This window comes from Heterodontus francisci, chromosome 8 (assembly GCF_036365525.1).
Source record: "Heterodontus francisci isolate sHetFra1 chromosome 8, sHetFra1.hap1, whole genome shotgun sequence".
NCBI lineage: Eukaryota > Metazoa > Chordata > Chondrichthyes > Heterodontiformes > Heterodontidae > Heterodontus > Heterodontus francisci.
In genome coordinates this window covers 30,031,259-30,053,342 of record NC_090378.1, presented here as the reverse complement: position 1 = coordinate 30,053,342, position 22,084 = coordinate 30,031,259, and the positions used below count along the sequence as shown (strand labels likewise).

The 22,084-nt window shown below is 44.3% G+C and overlaps 1 protein-coding gene across 3 annotated transcripts in view; it reads left to right on the top strand.

The window, feature by feature from the left end:
- Positions 1 to 22,084, top strand: part of c8h1orf210 (chromosome 8 C1orf210 homolog) — a 39,899-nt gene that overhangs the window by 9,348 nt on the left and 8,467 nt on the right. For all 3 annotated transcript variants that reach the window (XM_068036886.1, XM_068036887.1, XM_068036885.1), the window contains 3 exons: positions 445 to 566; positions 8,162 to 8,675; positions 12,131 to 12,292. In XM_068036886.1, the coding sequence (XP_067892987.1) occupies positions 465 to 566; positions 8,162 to 8,675; positions 12,131 to 12,292 (778 nt within the window). In that variant the 5' untranslated portion in view covers positions 445 to 464. The remainder of the gene's footprint in view (positions 1 to 444; positions 567 to 8,161; positions 8,676 to 12,130; positions 12,293 to 22,084) is intronic.

Here is a 22,084-nt window from a genome sequence, read left to right as displayed (position 1 = left end):
ATTGATTTATTTCAATATTAATGTCAATTGAGAATTTTAGTAATCAGATGAGAGTATTGTTATCAGTCAAGTTACATCATAATTTTTTTTACTGTAAATCACTACTTTATTCCTCTGATTATTAGATTGTTAACAGTTAACAGTGAATAGATTACTACAGTATTGCTAATATACAGATTATTACAACATGAGTAACATTCAGATAAAGAGTATTAGTGAGATGATACTGACATACATTTAACCATCATTAATACTGACATTAGCTTTGCAACAATCATTTTACACCAAATGGATTCTAACATTATTAATGAAATTATTAATTTTTGATTCTCAGATTATACTATCAATAATCAGATAATTACATTGCTATTAATGCACAGATTTATTATTGAACATAATGGGTACTTGTATTTTAATATAATTTGTAAAAATATTAATTTATAGAAAAGATTCTGTGACAGACCATGACAATAATTGGGAAGCATTATGTTGGCCTGGTGCTGTTCTCCATGGGATGCCTGGTGGCTGTTATACATACAATGAGTACCTGTGAAATACACAATGAGGTAAGTCACATTGGAAGTCTGTGGCTGTTTGGAGTTTGAGCTGACTAGTGAAGGATATTGTATAGAAAATTAATTTATGTTGTATCGTCCATATGGGTTGATCTGATAACACATGACTGATATGATTATGGTCAGCAACACAAAGTCAGAATTATATTCCCATGGCTTACCCATCTAGACAGTGTAGTATTTATACCACATGTTTTACATGTAATATTGAGTAAATAATTGTTTTATTTTTAGTCTTTTTATTATTTCATCCCTTTTTTTCTGCCCATTACTTGAATTTCCTTGCACCTACATCATTCAGCAGCAGTGAGGACACTGTGTCCTATGCTCAGGTTCTTGATGATATTGTTCATGACTTGCCTGCAAAGGGCTGGGTGAAAGTAACTGACTAGCTCCCTCATTTCCCCTTACTCCTCGTTTTACCTTGAGAGCAGTAAAGAACAAAACAACTATTGTGCCTTTAATATAGAAAATGGTTGCAGAGGCATAATCAGAAAAAATGGACAACCGAGCCAAAGAAGGAGATATTGAGGAAAAGATTGGATTAGGTCCAATATCAGGCACAGGGATCACAGTGAGCAATTACCCTGTGCCCAGTCCTATTGAGGCAGGCAGCATGCAAACTTTTCACTGCCTGCTCATCTACATGATTGGAGCGGGTAGACCAGCGCAAAATGCACTGCTGACTGGCTACACGCTCAGCAGGGGCCCCAACAGCTTGTGTGGCTAGCATGACATACAGCTAGTCTGCAATCCTTAAAGGCCGCCTGAGATGCACTCAGGCTAGAGCAGCTGTTGGAATTGTGTCGGGAAGGCTTTGTAATGGAACAATAGAGTACGCGAGGGCTCACAGTTTCTCAGATGGGGCACTAAAGACATTAGTGATGGAGGTTGTAAGGAGGCCCTCAAGGCACATCCCATGAAGGGAATGGGAGCAACTGACCAGGGAGGTCAATTCCCAGAGTCTGGTCCCAAGGACCTGGCTGCAGTTCTAGAAAATGTTCAATGACACAGTGTCAATGTCAGTGAATGCATCTGCAATGACATCTCTACCCACTGCACCACCAACCTCTCACGCTGCTCAAAGCACCACAGCCCCATCACTCACCCATCACCAATCAGAACTCATGCCTAACATTCAGCTCCTCCACCTCACCCTCACACACTTGCTAATGCTGCCAGCCTACAACTACCTCCTGCAATTTCCATGTACCTCCAGCTAATCAACTATGGCATTGCAACACACTCACTGATATTCTTCCCTCTCTCTTGCAAAGCAAGGTTACAAATAACTGCAGGTAGCAGCAGAGAACCAAAGTGGGGCAGCCATGCCTTCATCTCCTGAGCCCTTTGGAGGAGATGATGCTCCACATCATGGGACCGGCTGTGACTGAAGCCATTGCATCCAGCATCGCCAAGAACATTCCGGATGAAGGCGTGGTCCTGCCTTATGGGCCTTCTCACTTCCCACTTCACCATCATCCTACTATTTGGTATGAAGTGCAAGGAGCAGATGGTGTGACCCTAGATCTCTAGCTTTCCACCTTTCTCCACTTTCCTCAACCCAATCATTTCCCTCTGCTTTTTGCTTTCAGATACCCAAGATTTGCTAGAATAAAAGCAAAATACTGCAGATGCTGGAAATCTGAAATAAAAACAGAAAGTGCTGGAAATACTCAGCAGTTCAGGCGGCATCTGTGGAGAGAGAAGCAGAGTTAACATTTCAGGTCTGTGACCTTTCATCAGAACCCTGCTGAGTATTTCCAGCACTTTCTGTTTTTATTACCCAAGATTTGCTGCCTGGCCAACCAGTGCAACCTCACTATGAAGGCTGAGAGTAACACTCTCTGATGAAGAAGCACCATCACTTGACCTGATGCTTGCAGCCACCAGCTCAGATACTGGCATTGTGCATCGTATAAAGTTGGAAACTGCAAATGATGAGTTATGAGTTAGCTGCAGCTTTGCCAGGGGGAAAAGATAGCTCGTGTGTCAGCTCACCAGAGGATAAGGTTGCAGACGAGTTCCACTCCAGAGGACTCAGTTGAGGACTTCAATAGGGTGGTGTACAGACAAACACTGACAGGAATGCACGCACAGATGTTTGGTGCATCGGGAGGCCTGTTGTCACTGTCAGGCAACATGGAGGAGTTGGGCATCAATTTGACACAGGGCTTTGCGCAGAGCTTGGAGCCCATCCTTTCCAATGTGGAAGTAGTGGCCAACTCCACAAAAGCACTTGTGGACCAAAAACATTGCAAGGTTTGATGGCTGATGTCTCAGCTTCCATTGCAGCTCAGGCAGAAGCCACTCAATGTCTTAGTACTGCAGTGGAAGCTCAGACTGAGGCTAGATATCCATCCTTGTTGCCATGCAAGCCCAGTTTGGTGTGATACAGACTCAGACTGCTGCTATCATGGCTGTGGATACCAGTGCTCAAAGGGGCTTGCAGGCTCTCATAGCAGTCCAGCAATATGTGCTCCAACAGATTAATAGGATTGCTGAGGCATTGCCCTGGGGGAGTGACAGTGGCTCCATAGTGCATGATCTTGGTGCCCTCGCTCAGGATGGCAGCATTCATGCTCCCACTACTGCCACTCCACCAGTGCCTCTGCTGAGTGAGAGAAAGTAGAGAGTAGTGGTGAAGGTTGTTTATTGGACTGGAGGAAGGTATATAGTGGGATTTCCCCATGGGTCGGTACTAGAATCACTGCTTTTCTTGATCTATATTAATGACCTAGACTTAGGTGTACAGGGCACAATTTCAAAATTTGCTGATGACACAAAATATGGAAGTATAGTGAACTGTGAGAAGGATAGTGATAGACTTTGAGGACATAGGCAGGCTGGTGGAATGGGCGGACATGTGGCAGATGAAATTTAATGCAGAGAGGTATGAAGTGATACATTTTGGTAGGAAGAACGAGGAGAGGCAATATAAAATAAAGGGCACAATTCTAAAGGGGGTGCAGGAACAGATTGACCGGCAGGTATATGTGCACAAATCATTGTAGGTTGAAGGGCAGGTTAAGAAAGTGGTGAAAAAGGTACACGGGATCCTGGGCTTTATAAATAGAGGCATAAAGTACAAAAGCAATGAAGTTATAATGAACATTTACAAAACTCTAGTTCGGCCTCAACTTGAGTATTGTGCCCAATTCTGGGCATCACGCTTTAGGAAGATTGTGAAGGCTTTAGAGATGGTGCAGAAAGGATTTACAAGAATGGTTCCAGAGATGAGGGATTTGAGATGCGTTGATAGATTGGAGAAGTTGGGGTTGTTCTCCTTAGAGAAAAGAAGGTTGAGAGGAGATTTGATAGAAGTGTTCAAAATTCTGAGCGTTCCAAACAGAGTAGATAGAGAGAAACTGTTCCCAATGGCGGAAAGGTCAAGAATCAGAGGACACTGGTTTAAGGTGATTGGCAAAAGAACCAATGGCGAAGTGAGGAAATGCTTTTTTCCACAACGAGTGGTTAGGATTTGGAATGCGGAATCTGAGAGTGTGGTGGAGGCAGATACAATCAGGGCTTTCAAAAAGGAATTGGATAAGCATCTGAAGAGAAAAAAAAATTGCGGGGCTACAGTAAAAGGAAGGGGAATGAACTAGTTGAGTTGCTCTTGTAGAGAGCTGCATGGACAGAATGGGCCGAATGGCCTCCTTCTGTACTGTAACCATTCTATGACTCTATGATGCCTTTAGCCAGCCAGCCCAGACTGCTGCCACCCATGCTAAGGTCCTCCAGACCCAGAACTGCTAGAGGGCATCCTGCAAAGCCACTGGCATTGTTTCCCACTGAAAGTCAGCGGCCTTCCACCAGCCATGCTGCACCCACTGGGGTAGTACTGCCTAGGAACATTAGGCGAGACAAAGGCACCCGCAAGACTTTTTGAAGTGTTCCTGCTCCACCTCCTCCCGAGGTGCCCCTCGAAGGCTGCACCCTCATGTGAATGGGGTTGTGGAAAACGCAGCAGACCACCATGAACTTGGAGACATGCTCCAGCGAGTGCTAGAGGGCTCCCCCCAAGCAGACCAGGCAGCAGAACCATTGTTTAGGACACTGATGGTTTACTCCACGATACTCCTGGCAGCTGCAAGGCTCTCATTATAAATGGACTGGCCTTGCATAGTCAAATGGTGGAGGAGAGTCATGAGCCAGGTGTAGAGTGGGTATCCCATGTCACCCAGCAACCAGCCTTTGTTTTGTCGTGATGGGACAAAGATGGCGGGTACCCCTGACTGCCGCAGGATGAGTTCGTTGTGACTAATGCCAGGATAACAGGATCTTCTAGGCAGGGTCACACACCATTTATATGTTTATGAAGTGATAGCCCTTGCAGTTGCAGTTCATCATCCCATTGGTATATGGGGCCCAGAGAGCCGTGTGCATGCAGTCGATTGCACCCTGCACCATTGGGAATCCTGTTATCCAGACAAAGCCACATGCTCACTCCTCCTGCTTCTTTCTAGAAAAGGAGAAGACAACAAAGTCCTTTCTTCTTCTGTACAGGGCTGCTGTCAGCAATGTATGGCAAACTGTGAAATGTTGGAAATGCTGCCTTCTCTCACCTGGAATGATCTGTAGATCATTCTGTAGAAATTGAGGTCCTCATTGATCCTGACAACCACTGGCAGTGCCGTCCTTGCCCTGCTGTACGGCTACAGGCCCAGCTGCAGTAGGTGGCACAGTTCAGTGACCACCTTCTTCGTGAAGCGTAGCCACCTCAGCCACTGCTCCTGGCTAAGGTGGAGGTATGAAGTGCTCCCTAAAGACCCTTGGTGCGTAGGCCCTTCTATTGGGAGCTGTCCTCCTTCTCCCATTCCTCACAGCTACCCATCCCTGCTGCCTCTGCTCTGTCTTCAAGTCAAGCTGCAGCCCAACAGGAACTGCTGCTATAGCCCCCACTATTGAAAGCAGGTTTTCTTCTGACAGGCCCTTCAACTCCTCTGACCTCCTTGTCAAAGTCCAACACCATTCCAAGTCCTCTAATAACATTTACCACAATATTTCCACTAACTTTGCACTAACAAACAAAATTCAAAAGCCGCTCACCTAAATGTTGGGGGTTGTGAGTATCTCAGAGAAGGCATTAACTGGTCTAGCGAACTCCAAATGACCAGATTGAGCACCAAGCAGTGTTAGATGCTGTTTAAAATCACAATCCGCCCACTTTGCATGCCTCTGATGCACGCATGGCACACATGCATACAGGGCAGGGCATATCATGCAGGCCACACTGAAAGTGAAAGTGTTCCTGCCGACATTTTCAAAGTTTTGGGCTTCCGCAGCAGTGGCATCAGCTGCGCTATGTAGCCGAATTTTATGGCCTCTAGGAGAGGTGATCAAAAACCTGGTTAAGAATGTAGGTCTTATGGAGAATACCTTCCTAAACCTTTCCGCCTCTCCACCTTTTTCTCCTCCTTTGACAGAGAGATGGAGAAATGGAGCAGTTTAGGAAAGGAATTCCAGTATGTGAAGGCACAGTAAAATGGAGGGATGTACAAGTCAGGGTCGGAAGGAAGGAAAGTTTCGATGAGGTTGTAATTGACTGTAAAACTTAAGTGCCTGAGTGCTGTTGAAATGCACTGGGTCAGGGGCCTCCAATAGGCCAAGGCAGGGGTTCCCCTCGCCTTTTTGACTTGGCACTGGGACAACGGCCGGCACAACTAAATTCAGCCCATCTAGTTTTGTGAAAGAAAAAATTTGCAGTATATAGCACTAGTCACAACCTTAGGATGCCCCAAAGTGCTTTACAACCAATTAGGTACTTTATTTTTAAGTGTAATCATAGCAAAATCCTACAATCAACAATGATATATCAACCAGATATTTCATTTTACTAGTGATCTTGTTTGAGGAATAAATATTGACCAAGACACTGAGGAGAACTCCCTTGCTCTTCTTTGAATAGTGTCGTGGGATCATTTACATGCTCCTGAGAGATCAGACAGGGCTTTGGTTTAATGTCTCACCAAAAAGATGGCATGGATACGAGTTTCAGTGGCACATGGGATCAGGTATAGGTAGAGTTGAGTGATACAGAGGTGGAAGTAGGTGGCCGTCTGTTCTGCACTACCCAGCTTCACTTCTTCTTAAACTCCATCTGCGATGAACAGAATTTGGGGTTAGAAGTTCAGCTTGGGATGTGATCCAACCAGGCTCGTCAGAGACAATAGCTGGGGAAGGGAATGGAACTCATGCCAAGAGTTCACAGTTTGTAGTTGGTGACAATAAACAATATCTTTAATCTTTCTAATGTTGAACTGGAGGAAATAGCAGTTCATCCAAGGCTGGATGTGTGTAGCGGGGACAGAAACTTGATTCAAACTTGGAGTGTGGGAATGTTGGGTATCAGTTTGGAAGATAAAAACTTGTTCAAGGACTTTGGAGAGGAAAGTGAAGTTGGAGATGGGTCAGTCGTTCTCAAGAGTGGAGGGATGGAGGGTGGGATTTTTGAGGAGGGGCTGATGATGACATTTACAAAATATAGGGAACCATTTACAACATCCAAAGCAGACTTGTAAGGTCGTGGGGGTAGGGGGTTGCTGCTGGCAATGGATACAATGAAGTGGTTAGAGATAGACTTGTTTGTGATAAAAACCATGAAGCTAAAGAGACCAGGGGAGAAGGCAAGGTTAGGAAGGGATGACTGCGAATATGGATAGGAGAGAATATATGGAGGGAGAGGTTAGAGTGGAGAGGAAGGCAAAGAGAAAGAAATTCAAAGGAAAGCAGGCATGTGGTACTGAGATGGAGATTAAAAGGAAGAGTGAAGAGCCGTCTATGAATATAGCATACAAACTAGATGTCAATGTATACAATTTCCTGGTCTCCCTATCACTATGATTTGAAGTTGTTGAAAGTGGTCATCCAGACTGTTGAATCCAGTTTGCAGAGCATCACTAATCAATGGCAAATTTACCTGGATAGATGATTATAATCCCTCACCAAACCTACAAACCCTTGCCTCAGATTTGGAAGTTGACAAGTTTCTCTTACGTTAAAAAGAGTAGAAGTAGGGGTCACTCGGGTCTCCAGGCCACGGTCCTGGTTGGAAGATCACACAAAGTGCTCCATTGCCATTTCCTAATTGGTCCCCTCATAAAGCGGGTGGATCACTTTCAATGTGCACGTCCTGGCAAGTGGCCAGATGGTTTCCCAGTTTCACAACCTCCTCTCCCAGCAGGGATCTAAGATGTACCCATATTGGCAAGGACAGTGGCTGTAATATAAATGAGTTGACTCTGCCTTGACCCCAGATACAGCCATGGGGTCAGGAATAGACTAGTGATGGGGTGGGACTAAGGATTTTCAGAGCCACTATAAGGTTAATTTACAAAGGATCATGATAACAAATCAACACTGTTACTGTCATGAATATATGGTAATGTGAAGTGGTTTCCAATCACCTGGTTATTTAACTCTGTAGCAAAGACTAAGGCATCATATAATTGCTTTTCGGACATCAGCTAGAGAATTTCTGGTCGATATAAATGACTCTATAGTTAATCTTACCAGATTTGAAAATTTGAATTTCAATTGTGGAAATACTTTTATAGAAATTAAGATTTTGAATATATTCTCAGGAATCAGCAAATTGCACTGGGAGGAACCTTACGAAAGTGCCAAAAGATCTTCCTGCCAATTTAACCTGTTTGGATTTATCGTACAATTCAGTGGATGCATCTGATCCAGAAAACAGTAGGAGACTGCAGGCACTCGGGAATCTGGTCTTCCTCAATCTTTCCAATAATCACATCCCAACTCTGAACCGTGAGATCTTTATGAGCCTGAAGATGCTAAAGGTGTTGGATCTGAGTAACTGCAAGATTGATATGCTCCACCCTATGGCCTTCAAAGGCCTTATAAGTTTACATAGCCTCATTCTGAAAAATAACAGAATAAAGGACTTGGCGCCTCGGTTCCTCAGTGATATGCAGGCGTTGTCGATTTTGGATCTAAAAAATAACAAGCTGACCATAGTCACTATCCAGTTGTTAGAGAAATTCGAAGAAATACATGAGGTTCGGCTGCAAGGAAATTCTTGGGTCTGTGACTGTGCTCTGTACCCACTACAGAAATGGCTGATGCTACAACTTGGTAAGTAACTAATGATTGTCAAAATAAGCTCGGTTTCAGAGGGTCTTGCCCTCAGGTGTGCAGGGGACTGCCAACATATAGGAATGTCAATCTGAGCCTAGTCATTAAGGGTCTCCACAGCATATAACAGAGGGGCTAATTTTAACCTAACCTGCCCATTGGAAATCCAATGTGTCAGGTCGGCCGTCCGCTTTACAGCCTGCTTCAAAGGACTGCCTGTAATAGGGATGACCAACCCAACCATGTCCGTTCCCCATCGAGTGGTTTAGGAAACAATGAGCACTCTGTGCTAACCTAGATCGCAGTACAAAACACACTTTCAATTTCAGTATAGTGCACTGTCAATATCAGATTAAACATCAGCTGGGGTCTCCATAACACAGGGCCCTCAGTAGCACATAGTCCATAGTCCAGAACTGGCAGTCCAGCCTACTACACAGATTGATATTGTTAACACTAGCTGAATCCACAGCACAGCATTGCCGATCATTTGCTAATCCATAATAGGGGTCAGCCAGTAACACTCTTGCCTTTGAGTCAGAGGTTGCAGTTTCAAAGCCCAGTCCAGTGATTTGATGGTAATATGTAGACTGACATAAATGTACTACCTTTTGGATGAGATGTTAAACCGAGGCCCTGTCTTCCCCTCAGGTGACCATAAAAGATCCCATAGCACATACTTGAAGAACAACAGGAGAGTTCTCCGCGGTGTGCTGGCGAATATTTATCTCGCAACTAACATCATTAAAAACAGCATGTGTGGTACAAAAGCAAAATACTGCAGATGCTGACAATCTGAAATAAAAACAAAGTGCTGGAAATGCTCAGCAGGTCAGGCAGCATCTGTGGAGAGAGAAACAGAGTTAACATTTCAGCTCAATGACCTTTCATTGGATTATCTGATTATTATCATATTGTTGTTTGTGGCATGTTGTTGTGAGCAAATTGGCTGCCATGTTTCCTACATTATAACAGTGGCTACACTTCAAAAAGTATTGCATTGGCAGTGAAGAGCTTTGGGACATCCTGAGATTGTGAAAGTTCTTTCATTCACTGCACACACAACTGTCAATTATACCTTCGTTCATGCTTTTTTGTATTTGTTTCATGGGATGTGGGTGTCGCTGTCTAGGGTAGCATTTGTTGCCTATCCCTAATTGCCCTTGAGAAGGTGGTGGTGAGCTGCCTTCTTGAACCACTGCAGTCCACCTAGTGTGGGTATTCTCACAGCACTGTTAGGGAGGGAGTTCCAGGATTTTGAGCCAGCGACAGTGAAGGAACGACGATATAGTTCTAAGTTGGGACGGTGTGTGACTTGGAGGGGAACATGCAGATGGTGGTGTTCCCACGTGTCTGCTGCCCCTGTCCTTCTAGGCGGAAAAAGTTGCTGGTTTGAAAGGTGCTATCGAAGGAAGCGTGGTGAGTTGCTGCAGTACATCTTGTAGATGGTACACACTGCTGCCACTATGCGTCATTGGTGAAGGGAGTGAATATTGAACGTGGTAAATGGGGTGCTAATCAAGCGGACTGCTTTATCCTGGATGGTGTCAAGCTCTTGACTGTTGTTGGAGCTGCACCCATCCAGGCAAATGGAGAGCATTCCATCACACTCCTGACTTGTGCCTTGTGGACAGGCTCTGGGGAGTCAGGAGGTGAGTTACTCACTGCAGAATTCCTAGCCTCTGTTGTAGCCACAGTATTTATATGGCTGCTCCAGTTCAGTTTCTGGTCAATGGTAACCCCCCAGGATGTTGATAGAGGGAAATTCAGCGATGGTAATGGCATTGAATGTCAAGGGGAGTTGGTTAGATTGTCTCTTGTTGGCGATGGTCATTGCCTGGTTACTTGTGTGATGCGAATGCTACGTGCCACTTATCAGCCCAACCATAACAGCTGTCAAACCCATTTTAATCCATTGCATTCAACTATCAATCATAGCTTTGTCTACAGTCAAACAGAGAACTGTCAATCTCAGTCCAATCCTTTCTCTTACAAAAAATGCCATTCTTTCCTTTCTGTTCTTGCACTTTGTTTTTTGTTTAATACAACTTGTTGACCTAATTAGGTCCATTTTAGCTGATAAACACATAACAGTTTCTGCTTAAATGCCTTTCTTCACACTACAATATGACAACATAGGGTGGAGGGGAAGATTTCTGCTGTGTGTTAGAGTCAATAAGACTGTAAACACACTTATGATTTTGCTAAAACAAAGTTTGCATTTATATAGCACCTTTCATGGCCACAGGACATTACAGACATGAAAGTACTTCTGAAGTGTCATCACTGTTGTAATGAAGACAGATGTGAAAGCCAATTCATGCACAACAAAGTCCATATACATCATAAATCATCAGTTAATCTGGTTTTGATGGTGTCGGTTGAGGGATAAATATTGGTCTGGCCAGTGTCATGGAATCTTTTACAGGGAAGGTGGGGCCTTGGTTTAACATCTAATCCTAAACACTGCACCTGAGACAGTGCAGCACTCCTTCAATACTGCATTGAATTATCAACCTGGATTATGTGCTCAAATCTCTGTAGTGGGGCCTAAAACCCCTGATCTTCTGATTCAGAGTACCATCACTGAGCCAAGGCTGATACCCAAATCCATCCTCCCATGCCTAAAGTGTTATATTATAGGACTAAATTTCATAAATCATGTCTATCTATCATTTAGTTCCCTGTGTCTGGAAGTAAAATAACAGTAATTTTAAAATTCTTTGTTGTGACCCTGAATATGCAGAATGAGATAATATTTGAAAAGTCTTTCCATCTTCCTGTCAGACTGTTAGGTGGAATGACTGAAATGATCACTCGACACCTCAGGTCTGTGATTCAATTGCCAAGCAGTCTTTATTTTTACACCTGTGGGGACACAATCTCTACTGGTCAAGCCAGGAGACTTCTCCAATGATACAAAGATGCATGTGATATTTATCCTTCGCGTTACATTGCTTACAGTGCATCTTTTAAACTTCTCCAATCACAGCCAGAGCACGTACACTTGGGCTCCGCCCATATTACTAATATAAAAGCAAAATACTGCGGATGCTGGAAATCTGAAATAAAAACAAGAAATGCTGGAATCACTCTGCTTCTCTTCCCACAGATGCTGCCAGACCTGCTGAGTGATTCCAGCATTTCTTGTTTTTATTACTAATATAGCTTTTTGACAGTTTACCCATATTGTGCTGGTACAGCAGTGACCGTTGTTCCACTAGATGCCTTTTTCAACAGCATGTTTTCTTTATCTATTTTTGCGACCCTGACCCTCAAAGCAGTCATGTCTACTTTTTGTTCCCATTATTCTTCCCATCTGTCTCCTTTGTGGTCAACAGTTGTCTAGAGTTCTTTTAGTTAATTGCTGTTGGTTTTAGCAGTTATCAATCCTATAGTTAATCTTCTGAAACTTAGCAACTTGGAACTTACAATGTTTAAATGTCCCCCTTCAGACCACGCAGAAGAGATCCATTGTGTGTCCCCGCCTGACCTCCAGGGAAAGAATTTGCTGAATCTGGACCTCTCACCTGTGTCCTGTTTGCAAACGTCTGAAAGATTTCCCCGCTATGCTGGTCCAGGAAACTCAACGATGGCAAATGATGTCATCAATCAGAGTAAGTCACAATTCCACATGTTTAAGCAGAAATCTTTGTAAATTATCTTAAATTTTCTCAAGATTGTTTGCATGATATAGCAAGTTGTGATTGGACAATCATAGACTGTTACATGAAAGAGATTGGCTATTCAACCCATTAAGTCAGCACCTTTTTTTAATGAGCCACCAGGTGTAATATATGTTTATCAACCCCGGGAGGAAATCGAATATATTGACTTATTTTCAACGATATTCCATATTCTGTCTAAAGAAACCACCCCCCTAGACTCCCCTTTAATATTAAAATATTTCTATTCTTCAGGAATGGTCCTTCCAGAACAAAATGAGTTAGAGGGGTTTGGAAAATTGGGACTTACTGATCTCTCTGGATTCACATTTGTAAAGTGCAGTTCCCCATTTTCTTAACGCAGAATATGTAAGAACTTTATTAGACATGCATAATATATGGTAATGAGATCATTGCAAAGTCGTCCACAATTTTTAATTTTTCTTTCAACATTAATTCTACTCACTGAAAGTGCATATTGAAGACATTATTGCATACAGGCAAGAGGATTTTTAAAGGTACACATTTTATTAAATGGCCATTTTTTCACATTTATGGGATTTGTTTTCAAAGCCTCCTTACCAAAAGTTTGCACTCTTCAACAGCAACTTGGATTTATAGAATTATCTTTAACTTAATAAAGATGTCCCAAAATGCTTCAGGGAGGATGGTGGGGGAGGGGTGGGTGGTTGAGTGGGGTGGGGGGGGCATAGGTAAGGAAAAAGATAAGCGTGCTGGGAGAAAAGTTAGCAAAGGTGACTGAAAGTATTGTCAAAATGTTAGTTCTAAGGCGGCTTTTGAGGAAAGGGAGAGAGATATCAGGACAAAGGAGTTTAGGGAAGACGTTCTAGCGTATGGGACTAAAGGTTCTGTGGTCGAAAGTGGAACAGGGGAGAGCATGCAAAAGAGACCACAATCAGAAGAGTGGAGGGTGTCTGCTGACCTGTAAGGCTGGAGGAGAATGTTGATTTGGAAGGGATTCAGGCTGTGGAGAATTTGTAGAAGGAGATAAGGTTTTTTTAGTTCAATGCACTGTGGAAGGGTGGGCCACTGGAAGTTGGCAAGAGCAGAAAATATTAGTGGTGGTGGGGTAAGGGGGCGGGGGTGGGCGTGGGTGGTTGGACTTAATGTAGGATAGGATACAGGCAGTGGAGTTTTGGGTGGAACTTTGAAGTCCATTGAGGAGTTCAATGTAGTAATCCAGCTTGGAGGTAGTAAAGTCAATGGAAATAAAATTCAAGAGAGATGTCTAATGTGCTGCCAACTCGCTTTCACCTGCCTTTACACTATTGCAACAAGTTAAGATCTACCCCATTGATTTAAATAATATAAAAGACATTAAACACTCAGTATGACTGCAGTGTAAAATGCTTGCAACCTTGTGCGTGGTCAATCTTTCATGGAGTAAATGTATAACAGGTAAGGCAGATAAACTTAGAGCTTGGATTAGTACTTGGAAATATGATGTTGTTGCTATTACAGAGACTTGGTTGAGGGAAGGGCAGGATTGGCAGCTAAATGTTCCAGGCTTTAGAAGCTTCAGGTGGGATAGAGGGGGATGTAAAAGGGGTGGGGGAGTTGCATTACTGGTTAAGGAGAATATCACAGCTGTACTGCGGGAGGACACCTCAGAGGGGTCATGCAGCGAGGCAATATGGGTAGAGCTCAGGAATAGGAAGGGTGCAGTCACGATGTTGGGGGTTTACTACAGGCCTCCCAACAGCCAGCGGGAGGTAGAGGAGCAGATATGTAGACAGATTTTGGAAAGATGTAAAGGTAACAGGGTTGTGGTGGTGGGTGATTTTAACTTCCCCTATATTGACTGGGACTCACTTAGTGCTAAGGGCTTGGATGTGGCAGAATTTGTAAGGAGCATCCAGGAGGGCTTCTTGAAACAGTATGTAGATAGTCCAACTAGGGATGGGGCCATTCTGTACTTGGTATTGGGGAATGAGCCCGGCCATGTGGTCAAAGTTTCAGTGGGGGAGCATTTCGGGAGCAGTGACCATAATTCCATAAGTTTTAAGGTACTTGTGGATAAGGATAAGAGTAGTCCTCGGGTGAAGGTGCTAAATTGGGGGAAGGCTAATTGTAACAATATTAGGCAGGAACTGAAGAATTTAGATTGGGGGCAGCTGTTTGAGGGTAAATCAACATCTGACATGTGGGAGTCTTTCAAACGCCAGCTGATTAGAATCCAGGACCAGCATGTTCCTGTGAGGAAGAAGGACAAGTTTGGCAAGTTTCGGGAAGCTTGGATAACGTGGGATATTGTGAGCCTAGTCAAAAAGAAAAAGGAAGCATTTGTAAGGGCTGGAAGGCTAGGAACAGACGAATCCCTTGAGGAATATAAAGACAGTAGGAAGGAACTTAAGCAAGGAGTTAGGAGGGCTAAAAGGGGTCATGAAAAGTCATTGGCAAACAGGATTAATGAAAATCCCAAGGCTTTTTATAACAAGGCTTATTATATATAAAGAGCAAGAGGGTAACCAGGGAAAGGGTTGGCCTACCCAAGGACAGAGATGGGAATCTATGTGTGGAGCCAGAGGAAATGGGCGAGGTGCTAAATGAGTACATTGCATCAGTATTCACCAAAGAGAAGGACTAGCTGGATGATGAGCCTAGGAAAGGGAGTGCAGATAGTCTCAGTCATCTCATTATCAAAAAGGAGGAGGTGTTGGGTGTCTTGCAAAGCATTAAGGTAGATAAGTCCCCAGGGCCTGATGGGATCTACCCCAGAATACTGAGGGAGGCAAGGGAGGAAATTGCTGGGGCCTTGACAGAAATCTTTGCATCCTCATTGGCTACAGGTGAGGTCCCAGAGGACTGGAGAATAGCCAATGTTGTTCCTTTGTTTAAGAAGGGTGGCAAGGATAATCCAGGAAATTATAGACCAGTGAGCCTTACGGCAGTGGTAGGGAAACTATTAGAGAGGATTATTTGGGACAGGATTTACTCCCATTTGGAAACAAACGAACTTATTAGTGAGAGACAGCATGGTTTTGTGAAGGGGAGGTCGTGTCTTACTAATTTGATTGAGTTTTTTGAGGAAGTGACGAAGATGATTGATGAAGGAAGGGCAGTGGATGTTATCTGTATGGACTTTAGTAAAGCCTTTGACAAGGTCCCGCATGGCAGACTGGTACAAAAGGTGAAGTCACACGGGATCAGAGGTGAGCTGGCAAGATGGATACAGAACTGGCTCGGTCATAGAAGACAGAGGGTATCAGTGGATGGGTGTTTTTCTGAATGGAGGGTTGTGACTAGTGGTGTTCCGCGGGGATCAGTGCTAGGACCTTTGCTGTTTGTAGTATATATAAATGATTTGGAGGAAAATGTAGCTGGTCTGATTAGTAAGTTTGCGGATGACACAAAGGTTGGTGGAGTTGCGGATAATGATGAGGATTGTCAGAGGATACCGCAGGATATAGATCGGTTGGAGACTTGGGCGGAGAAATGGCAGATGGAGTTTAATCCGGACAAATGTGAGGTAATGCATTTTGGAAGGTCTAATGCAGGTGGGAAGTATACAGTAAATGGCAGAACCCTTAGGAGTATTGACAGACAGAGAGATCTGGGCGTACAGGTCCACAGGTCACTGAAAGTGGCAACGCAGGTGGATAAGGTAGTCAAGAAGGCATACGGCATGCTTGCCTTCATCGGTCGGGGCATAGAGTATAAAAATTGGCAAGTCATGTTGCAGCTGTACAGAACCTTAGTTAGGCCACACTTAGAATATTGTGTGCAATTCTGGTCGCCACACTACCAGAAGGACGTGGAGGCTTTGGAGAGGGTACAGAGGAGGTTTACCAGGATGTTGCCTGGTCTGGAGGGCATTAGCTATGAGGAGAGGTTGGAAAAACTCGGATTGTTTTCACTGGAACGACGGAGGTGGAGGGGCGACATGATAGAGGTTTACAAAGTTATGAGCGGCATGGACAGAGTGGATAGTCAGAAGCTTTTTCCCAGGGTGGAAGAGTCAGTTACTAGGGGACATAGGTTTAAGGTGCGAGGGGCAAAGTTTAGAGGGGATGTGCGAGGCAAATTTTTTACACAGAGGGTGGTGAGTGCCTGGAACTTGCTGCCAGGGAAGGTGTTGGAAGCAGATACGATAGCGACGTTTAAGAGACATCTTGACAAATACATGACTAGGAAGGGAATAGAGGGACAAAAACAAGAAATGCTGAATTCACTCAGCAGGTCTGGCAGCATCTGTGGAAAGAGAAGCAGAGTTAACGTTTCGGGTCACTGACCCGAAACGTTAACTCTGCTTCTCTTTCCACAGATGCTGCCAGACCTGCTGAGTGAATCCAGCATTTCTTGTTTTTGTTTCAGATTTCCAGCATCCGCAGTATTTTGCTTTTATTTTAGGGAATAGAGGGATATGGGCCCCGGAAGTGCAGAAGGTGTTAGTTTAGGCAGGCATCAAGATCGGCGCAGGCTTGGTGGGCCGAATGGGCTGTTCCTGTGCAGTACTGTTCTTTGTTCTTTGTATGAACTCACCTTGTTTATGCTACTATTGTTTATAACTGGCTGCAACTCCACTTTTACATCCAAGTCCACAGTTTCAGAAGTCAGAGGAAGACAAAGAAACAGTTGAATACTCGCCGTTATAGCCTTTTAAATCACAGAACCACCCTAGTAGTGCCTGTTCCAGAAGTTCACACTGTAATATTTCGGATGATGTACCTTTTCTTCCTTAGTCCTGTGAGCTCACTCGGTTGAAATTACTGTTGCATGTTTTACAAATACTGCAGCATTATAAATTTACATGGGGAAGCTGAAGCTAAGTAGATGGTCAAGCCTGAGAAACTATGGGCTGAAATTTATGCTCACGCCGCCAAAATCAGTGACAGGTAAAAACATTGGCAGTCCGTACGTCTCGGAGCCACTGCGATATTAAGCAGGGCGGCTCATTTAAATAGCCGGGGCAGTCCACCACCCCTGATGATGTGGAGGGGGTGGGCTGTCCGTCCCCGGCAATGGTGTCAGCTGCCTGTGCACAGGAGCTGACGTCTTTTTTAAAGGGCTCTGAGCCCGGCCATTCAATTTAAATATTTAAAGATACATTGATTTAAAAAAAGGAATAAATTTATCTTGCCCGTCTCCCACCACCCCCAATAACCATAGAATTAATTACTTGCCCACTCCCTCTCAAAACACTTACCTTGTCCACCTGACCTTCCCCCTCGAAAGTGCATAAACATTACAATATAACCCTTCCCACCATCCCCTACACCAATGATATGACTTTTACCCTGCTATCCCCCCCACCACCCCACACTGAGAAACCTATCTCCTCCCCCTCCCCACCAGTGTTCTGCCTTGGTTCCCCGGACGGAGATCCGAAGGTGCAGGAGTGCCGGCCAGTGGCACGGAGATCACATGGGACAGACGGCGGGAGAGTAAGGGTAATTAATTCATTTCTTCTAATTAATTAAAATATTTAAATGGGGCTTCCATCGCTGAGTGGCAGGGGGCCACCACAAGGCCTCGCCACGCCGGCAATATCGGGGTGCGTGACGGCCCTCTCCCGAAGGCATTTTCCGGCTCGACCTGTCATGATCCCCGACATCAGGCGATCTGTAAAATGCAGCGCAACATTTGCTGTCCAATATGAATGCACTGCACATTTTCCTTTCCAATCTATACGTTTAATTTTCTCCCTGCACCCTGCAATGGTTACTGCATTTGCATAAGTTCATGTCCATGCTATTTAATTTATTTTCCAACGATGGTAAACGGGTACAATAGGCATTTAAGGAAATTCAGTCTACGGTAATTACTTTTCTGTCTATGATTCCTATTTCTTTTGCTAATGATATATCAAACAATTGTAACCAATTCTTCTTGCTGAGATATCCTGTTTAATTTCCTTCACAATTCAAAGCATTGTTTGCCTCCCCTTTCTGAATAGCTTTTCAATATTTTGAGTTCCTTCTTGAAGGATACTTTGTTTACTGACTCTGTGTGTTAGCTCTGAATTTGTTTTCTTTTTTTTTAAATGCATATCTGTTTAACAAAGCCTTACATACATTTTGTGAAGTTGCTATGCAGTTTGTTACATGATGCTTTCAGGGGAATACAATGACACATTGTAATTGTTGGTACAGTTAACAGTAAACCTGGAACCGCAAACTTTGTTAGAGGGTCTCTGGGTAGTTTGGTGGCATAACTCATGCTCAGCGGAGTCTGGGAGACCACGAGAGTGCTGCCTACAGGCAGCTTACTGAACTGGGAGTTCTTTCAATCAAGCAGAAGATAATCTTTGATAGCTTGGAAGACGTACCCAGTTAGCTCATTCTTAATATTCTGTGTGACATCTGGCCATGTAGGTAGGGATATTGGGGTAGAACATAGTTCCAAGGAAAGGGCTCCAGTCTTGTGCTTCCAGAGCTCCAGATTTTGCAACTCATATGTCTCTCGAGTACTTTACCCGCTTGTTTGTTATGTACACATCACCACTGGGGAGTATGCATCTTCCTGCAGTTAGCAGCAGCAACTGGTATCAATTTCAATGGAAATGAAATTCAGCTCAATTCTGTGATGGACAGATCAACCATTCTGCCACTTTCCACTCAAGCAGTGAGGGTGAAAATGACCTCCAACGTGCTTTAAGTTTTTAAATAGGGGGCATAGTGTGCCAAAGCAAAGAGGTAGTGTTCAATCTATGCATATCATAGGCTTAGCCACTGTTTGAAGATTGTGTCCAGTTCTGCGTACCTTATTTCAGGAAGGATGTGAAGACCATGGGAATGATACAGAAGAGATTGACTAAGAAGATGCCAGGGATGACAGGCTTTAGCTGAGAGCATGGAGTAGAGAAATTGGGGCTCTTTTTGTGAGAACAAAGAAGGTTAAGAGATGCTCAAAATTATGAAGAGTTTTGATAAAGTACATAGGGAAAATCTGTACCCACAGGCTATAGTTTCAGTAACCAGTGACTATAAATTTCAGATCCTCACCAAAACAAAATGAAAGAAGAAGCTGAGAGAATTATTTTATGCAGAGAATTGTAAAGAGGGAGAATGCCCTACCAGAAACAGTAATGGAAGCAGAATCTATAATGCTTTTAGAAGGCAAGTCAATTAATATTTGAAGGACAGTGCAATTGTACAAATTGGATTGCGCTTTCAGAGAGCTGGGATAGGTGTGATGGGCTGAATAGCCTCCTTGTGTGCTATAAAATTCTATGATTTTTCATGTGTTTCCACCCTGCTCGGCCTTTCTTCAATAGTGTGTATGATGGCTAGAACTTTGAGCATATGACATTGGTGTTTCACTATGCTCAGTGTTATGGACAGAATTGAGAGAGAACTGAAATCCCAGTTCTTTTCCCTGACAAGGAATTTGTGTGTGTTTCTTAACCCCTGAGTATATGGCAAATTTGAATAACCAGCAGCATGTTTTTCATGGGTTTAAATAAACAGGATTGTTTTAATTCACAGGTTCACCCTAAAGGCCTGCTTGGGTCTGCAAATTAAACCCGACCCGAGCCCGACAGAACCACATCTGACCCGAGTCCGACCCGACCCGACCCGACCCGAGTCCTTTCATTTTGACCCGCGCCCGACCTGACCCGACCCAAACTCCAGAATAAAGTTGGTTATATTAAAGAGGTTGTGCTCTACCTTCGATGGAATTGTTCACTGCAGACTAATGCGGAGTGCTTCCCACATTGACGTACTGGCTGTCACTGTGTCCGACCCAGCCCGACCCAACCCAAGCCCAAATGCCGGACCCGGGAGCGCAGCCCGACCTGACCTGAACCCAACACACGTCGTCAGGTCATGTCGGGTAGCCATGCTCTAGTTCACCTTGAAAGTCTGATGCTATGTCACTCACCACTCACACACACACACACACACACTTGAGAAAGAAAGCCATTAAAAGGACAGTGCACTTTCACAAATTGCAAACAAAGGAATAGTTCGTAAGTCACGTGATTTTGCTTGACTTGGGGAAAAAGCATGCATTGCGGGCCCAGAGTATTGAAGTTGGTGCAGGAATTTCTCGAAGAGGTGGGTTTTCAGCAGGTTGTGAAGTTAGTTGCTTGTAGTCTCGTCACTTCGGAGGTTGGTTTTCTGTACTGGTGGACTTGAAAAGGAACAGGCTTGGAGACCTTAAGATGTTACTGCCTCCAGTTCTTTTAAGGCACGATGGTACTGCCTTGTCTGCTTGCTGCTTTTTCCTGCAGTCTGTAATTTTAAAACATTTTTAAAAGGAGACCAACATGGTTGCCTCACCGTGTGACTTCTCACAGTTCCTTTTCCATTTTTGGTGGGGGTCTAGGTTGATTAGCCTCATCTAGTTTATTGTTATAAGGAATTCATCCTGAGCAGGGTTAAGACAATTACCTTCTATGTTTTAGTAAAAACCCATTCAATTCAGGAATGTCTCCCTATGGTTTCAGGATGGACGTTGATGTCACCTCTTTGTCTGGAAGGTATTCTTTTGTCCTTTCAGACAGTGAGTCAGTTCTTGAATGCACAGGTTGAAGGTCAGCTGACCTTAGGTGGCCATCTTTGCAGCCCATGTCCACTTTTAGGGCTGAATTTTATTTGGGCACCGCGCTCCATGGCGGTGTCTTTAAATTCAGTGCAGCACCCGCATTCAGCGGCCGCCGAGGAGCCCCCGCAATATTTTGCACCAGGGCTCATTAGCAGCTGTCCCCAATGACATAAGGGGGCGGCTTCCACAACCCCGGCAATGGCGTCTGGCACCACCGCGCAGGTGCCAGCCCCATTTTTGAAGGGCTTTCGTCCCTTACCAATAAGTGTAATTTTTAAAGAGATAACAGATGTGATTTTTATTACAGATAAAAATAAGTGATGGAGACCCTTCCCCAACTCCCCCAATGGTCATTTCAGGCAATTAAATGACCATCAATTGCTTGTTCAAATACCCAAACTTTCCCCCCCCAACCTATAATCTTTAGCCCTCCAACACCTTCTCACCATCCCCACATCCAATAAAAATTGATTTCCCCGCTTCTCCACTCCTTCCACCTTGAAAATGTAATTCCTCCCCCCTCCCCACCAGGTTCTCATCCGGATGGAGTTCCAAAGGTGCGCGGAGCACGAACGGCGGCTGTAATATCGGAGTGGGATAAGTTTATTTAAATATTTCAAACCTTCATCTACATAGGCTGATGAAGGGCCCGCCACCAGGCGGCGGTGGGGGGGGGGGGGGCGGTGTTGGTGGTGGGGGTGGTGGCCGCACCGAAGTCCTGCTGCCGCCGGTAATATGTGGCGGGCCCCTCTTGACGTTGTGCGTCGAGGCGGGCCTCTCTCCGTAGCATTTTACCGGCTCCCACGCCGCAACCTGCAGCATCAAGGGGACGGTAAAATTTAGCCCTTAATGTCCATTGTGGTTTATTTAAAACAAAAGGAAAATTCAATTCCTGAAGATTCTATGCTGAATCCAGTCCAGGTTTAAAGTTATGAGTGGGACATGCCTTTACTGGGTATGACATCAGTTTGAAGATGGGCCTGCTGACCTCTGCACTAATCATACATTCTGTTAGAGACTTGGGTCAGTACATCTGTCAGCGACCTTTAGTTAAAGGAGGTTCTGGCACCTCCATGCTCTATGTATGCTCTCTGTCTAGTGATGCACTAGGCAGGAGAGCTTCAGACAACTCCCTTTAAGTTACTGTCTAGTACAGTACAATGACTTTTATCATGATGTGTTGCAGAATTTGCTGAACAATCTGGATGGTCCTAGGTGTTCTCGGGTAAGAAC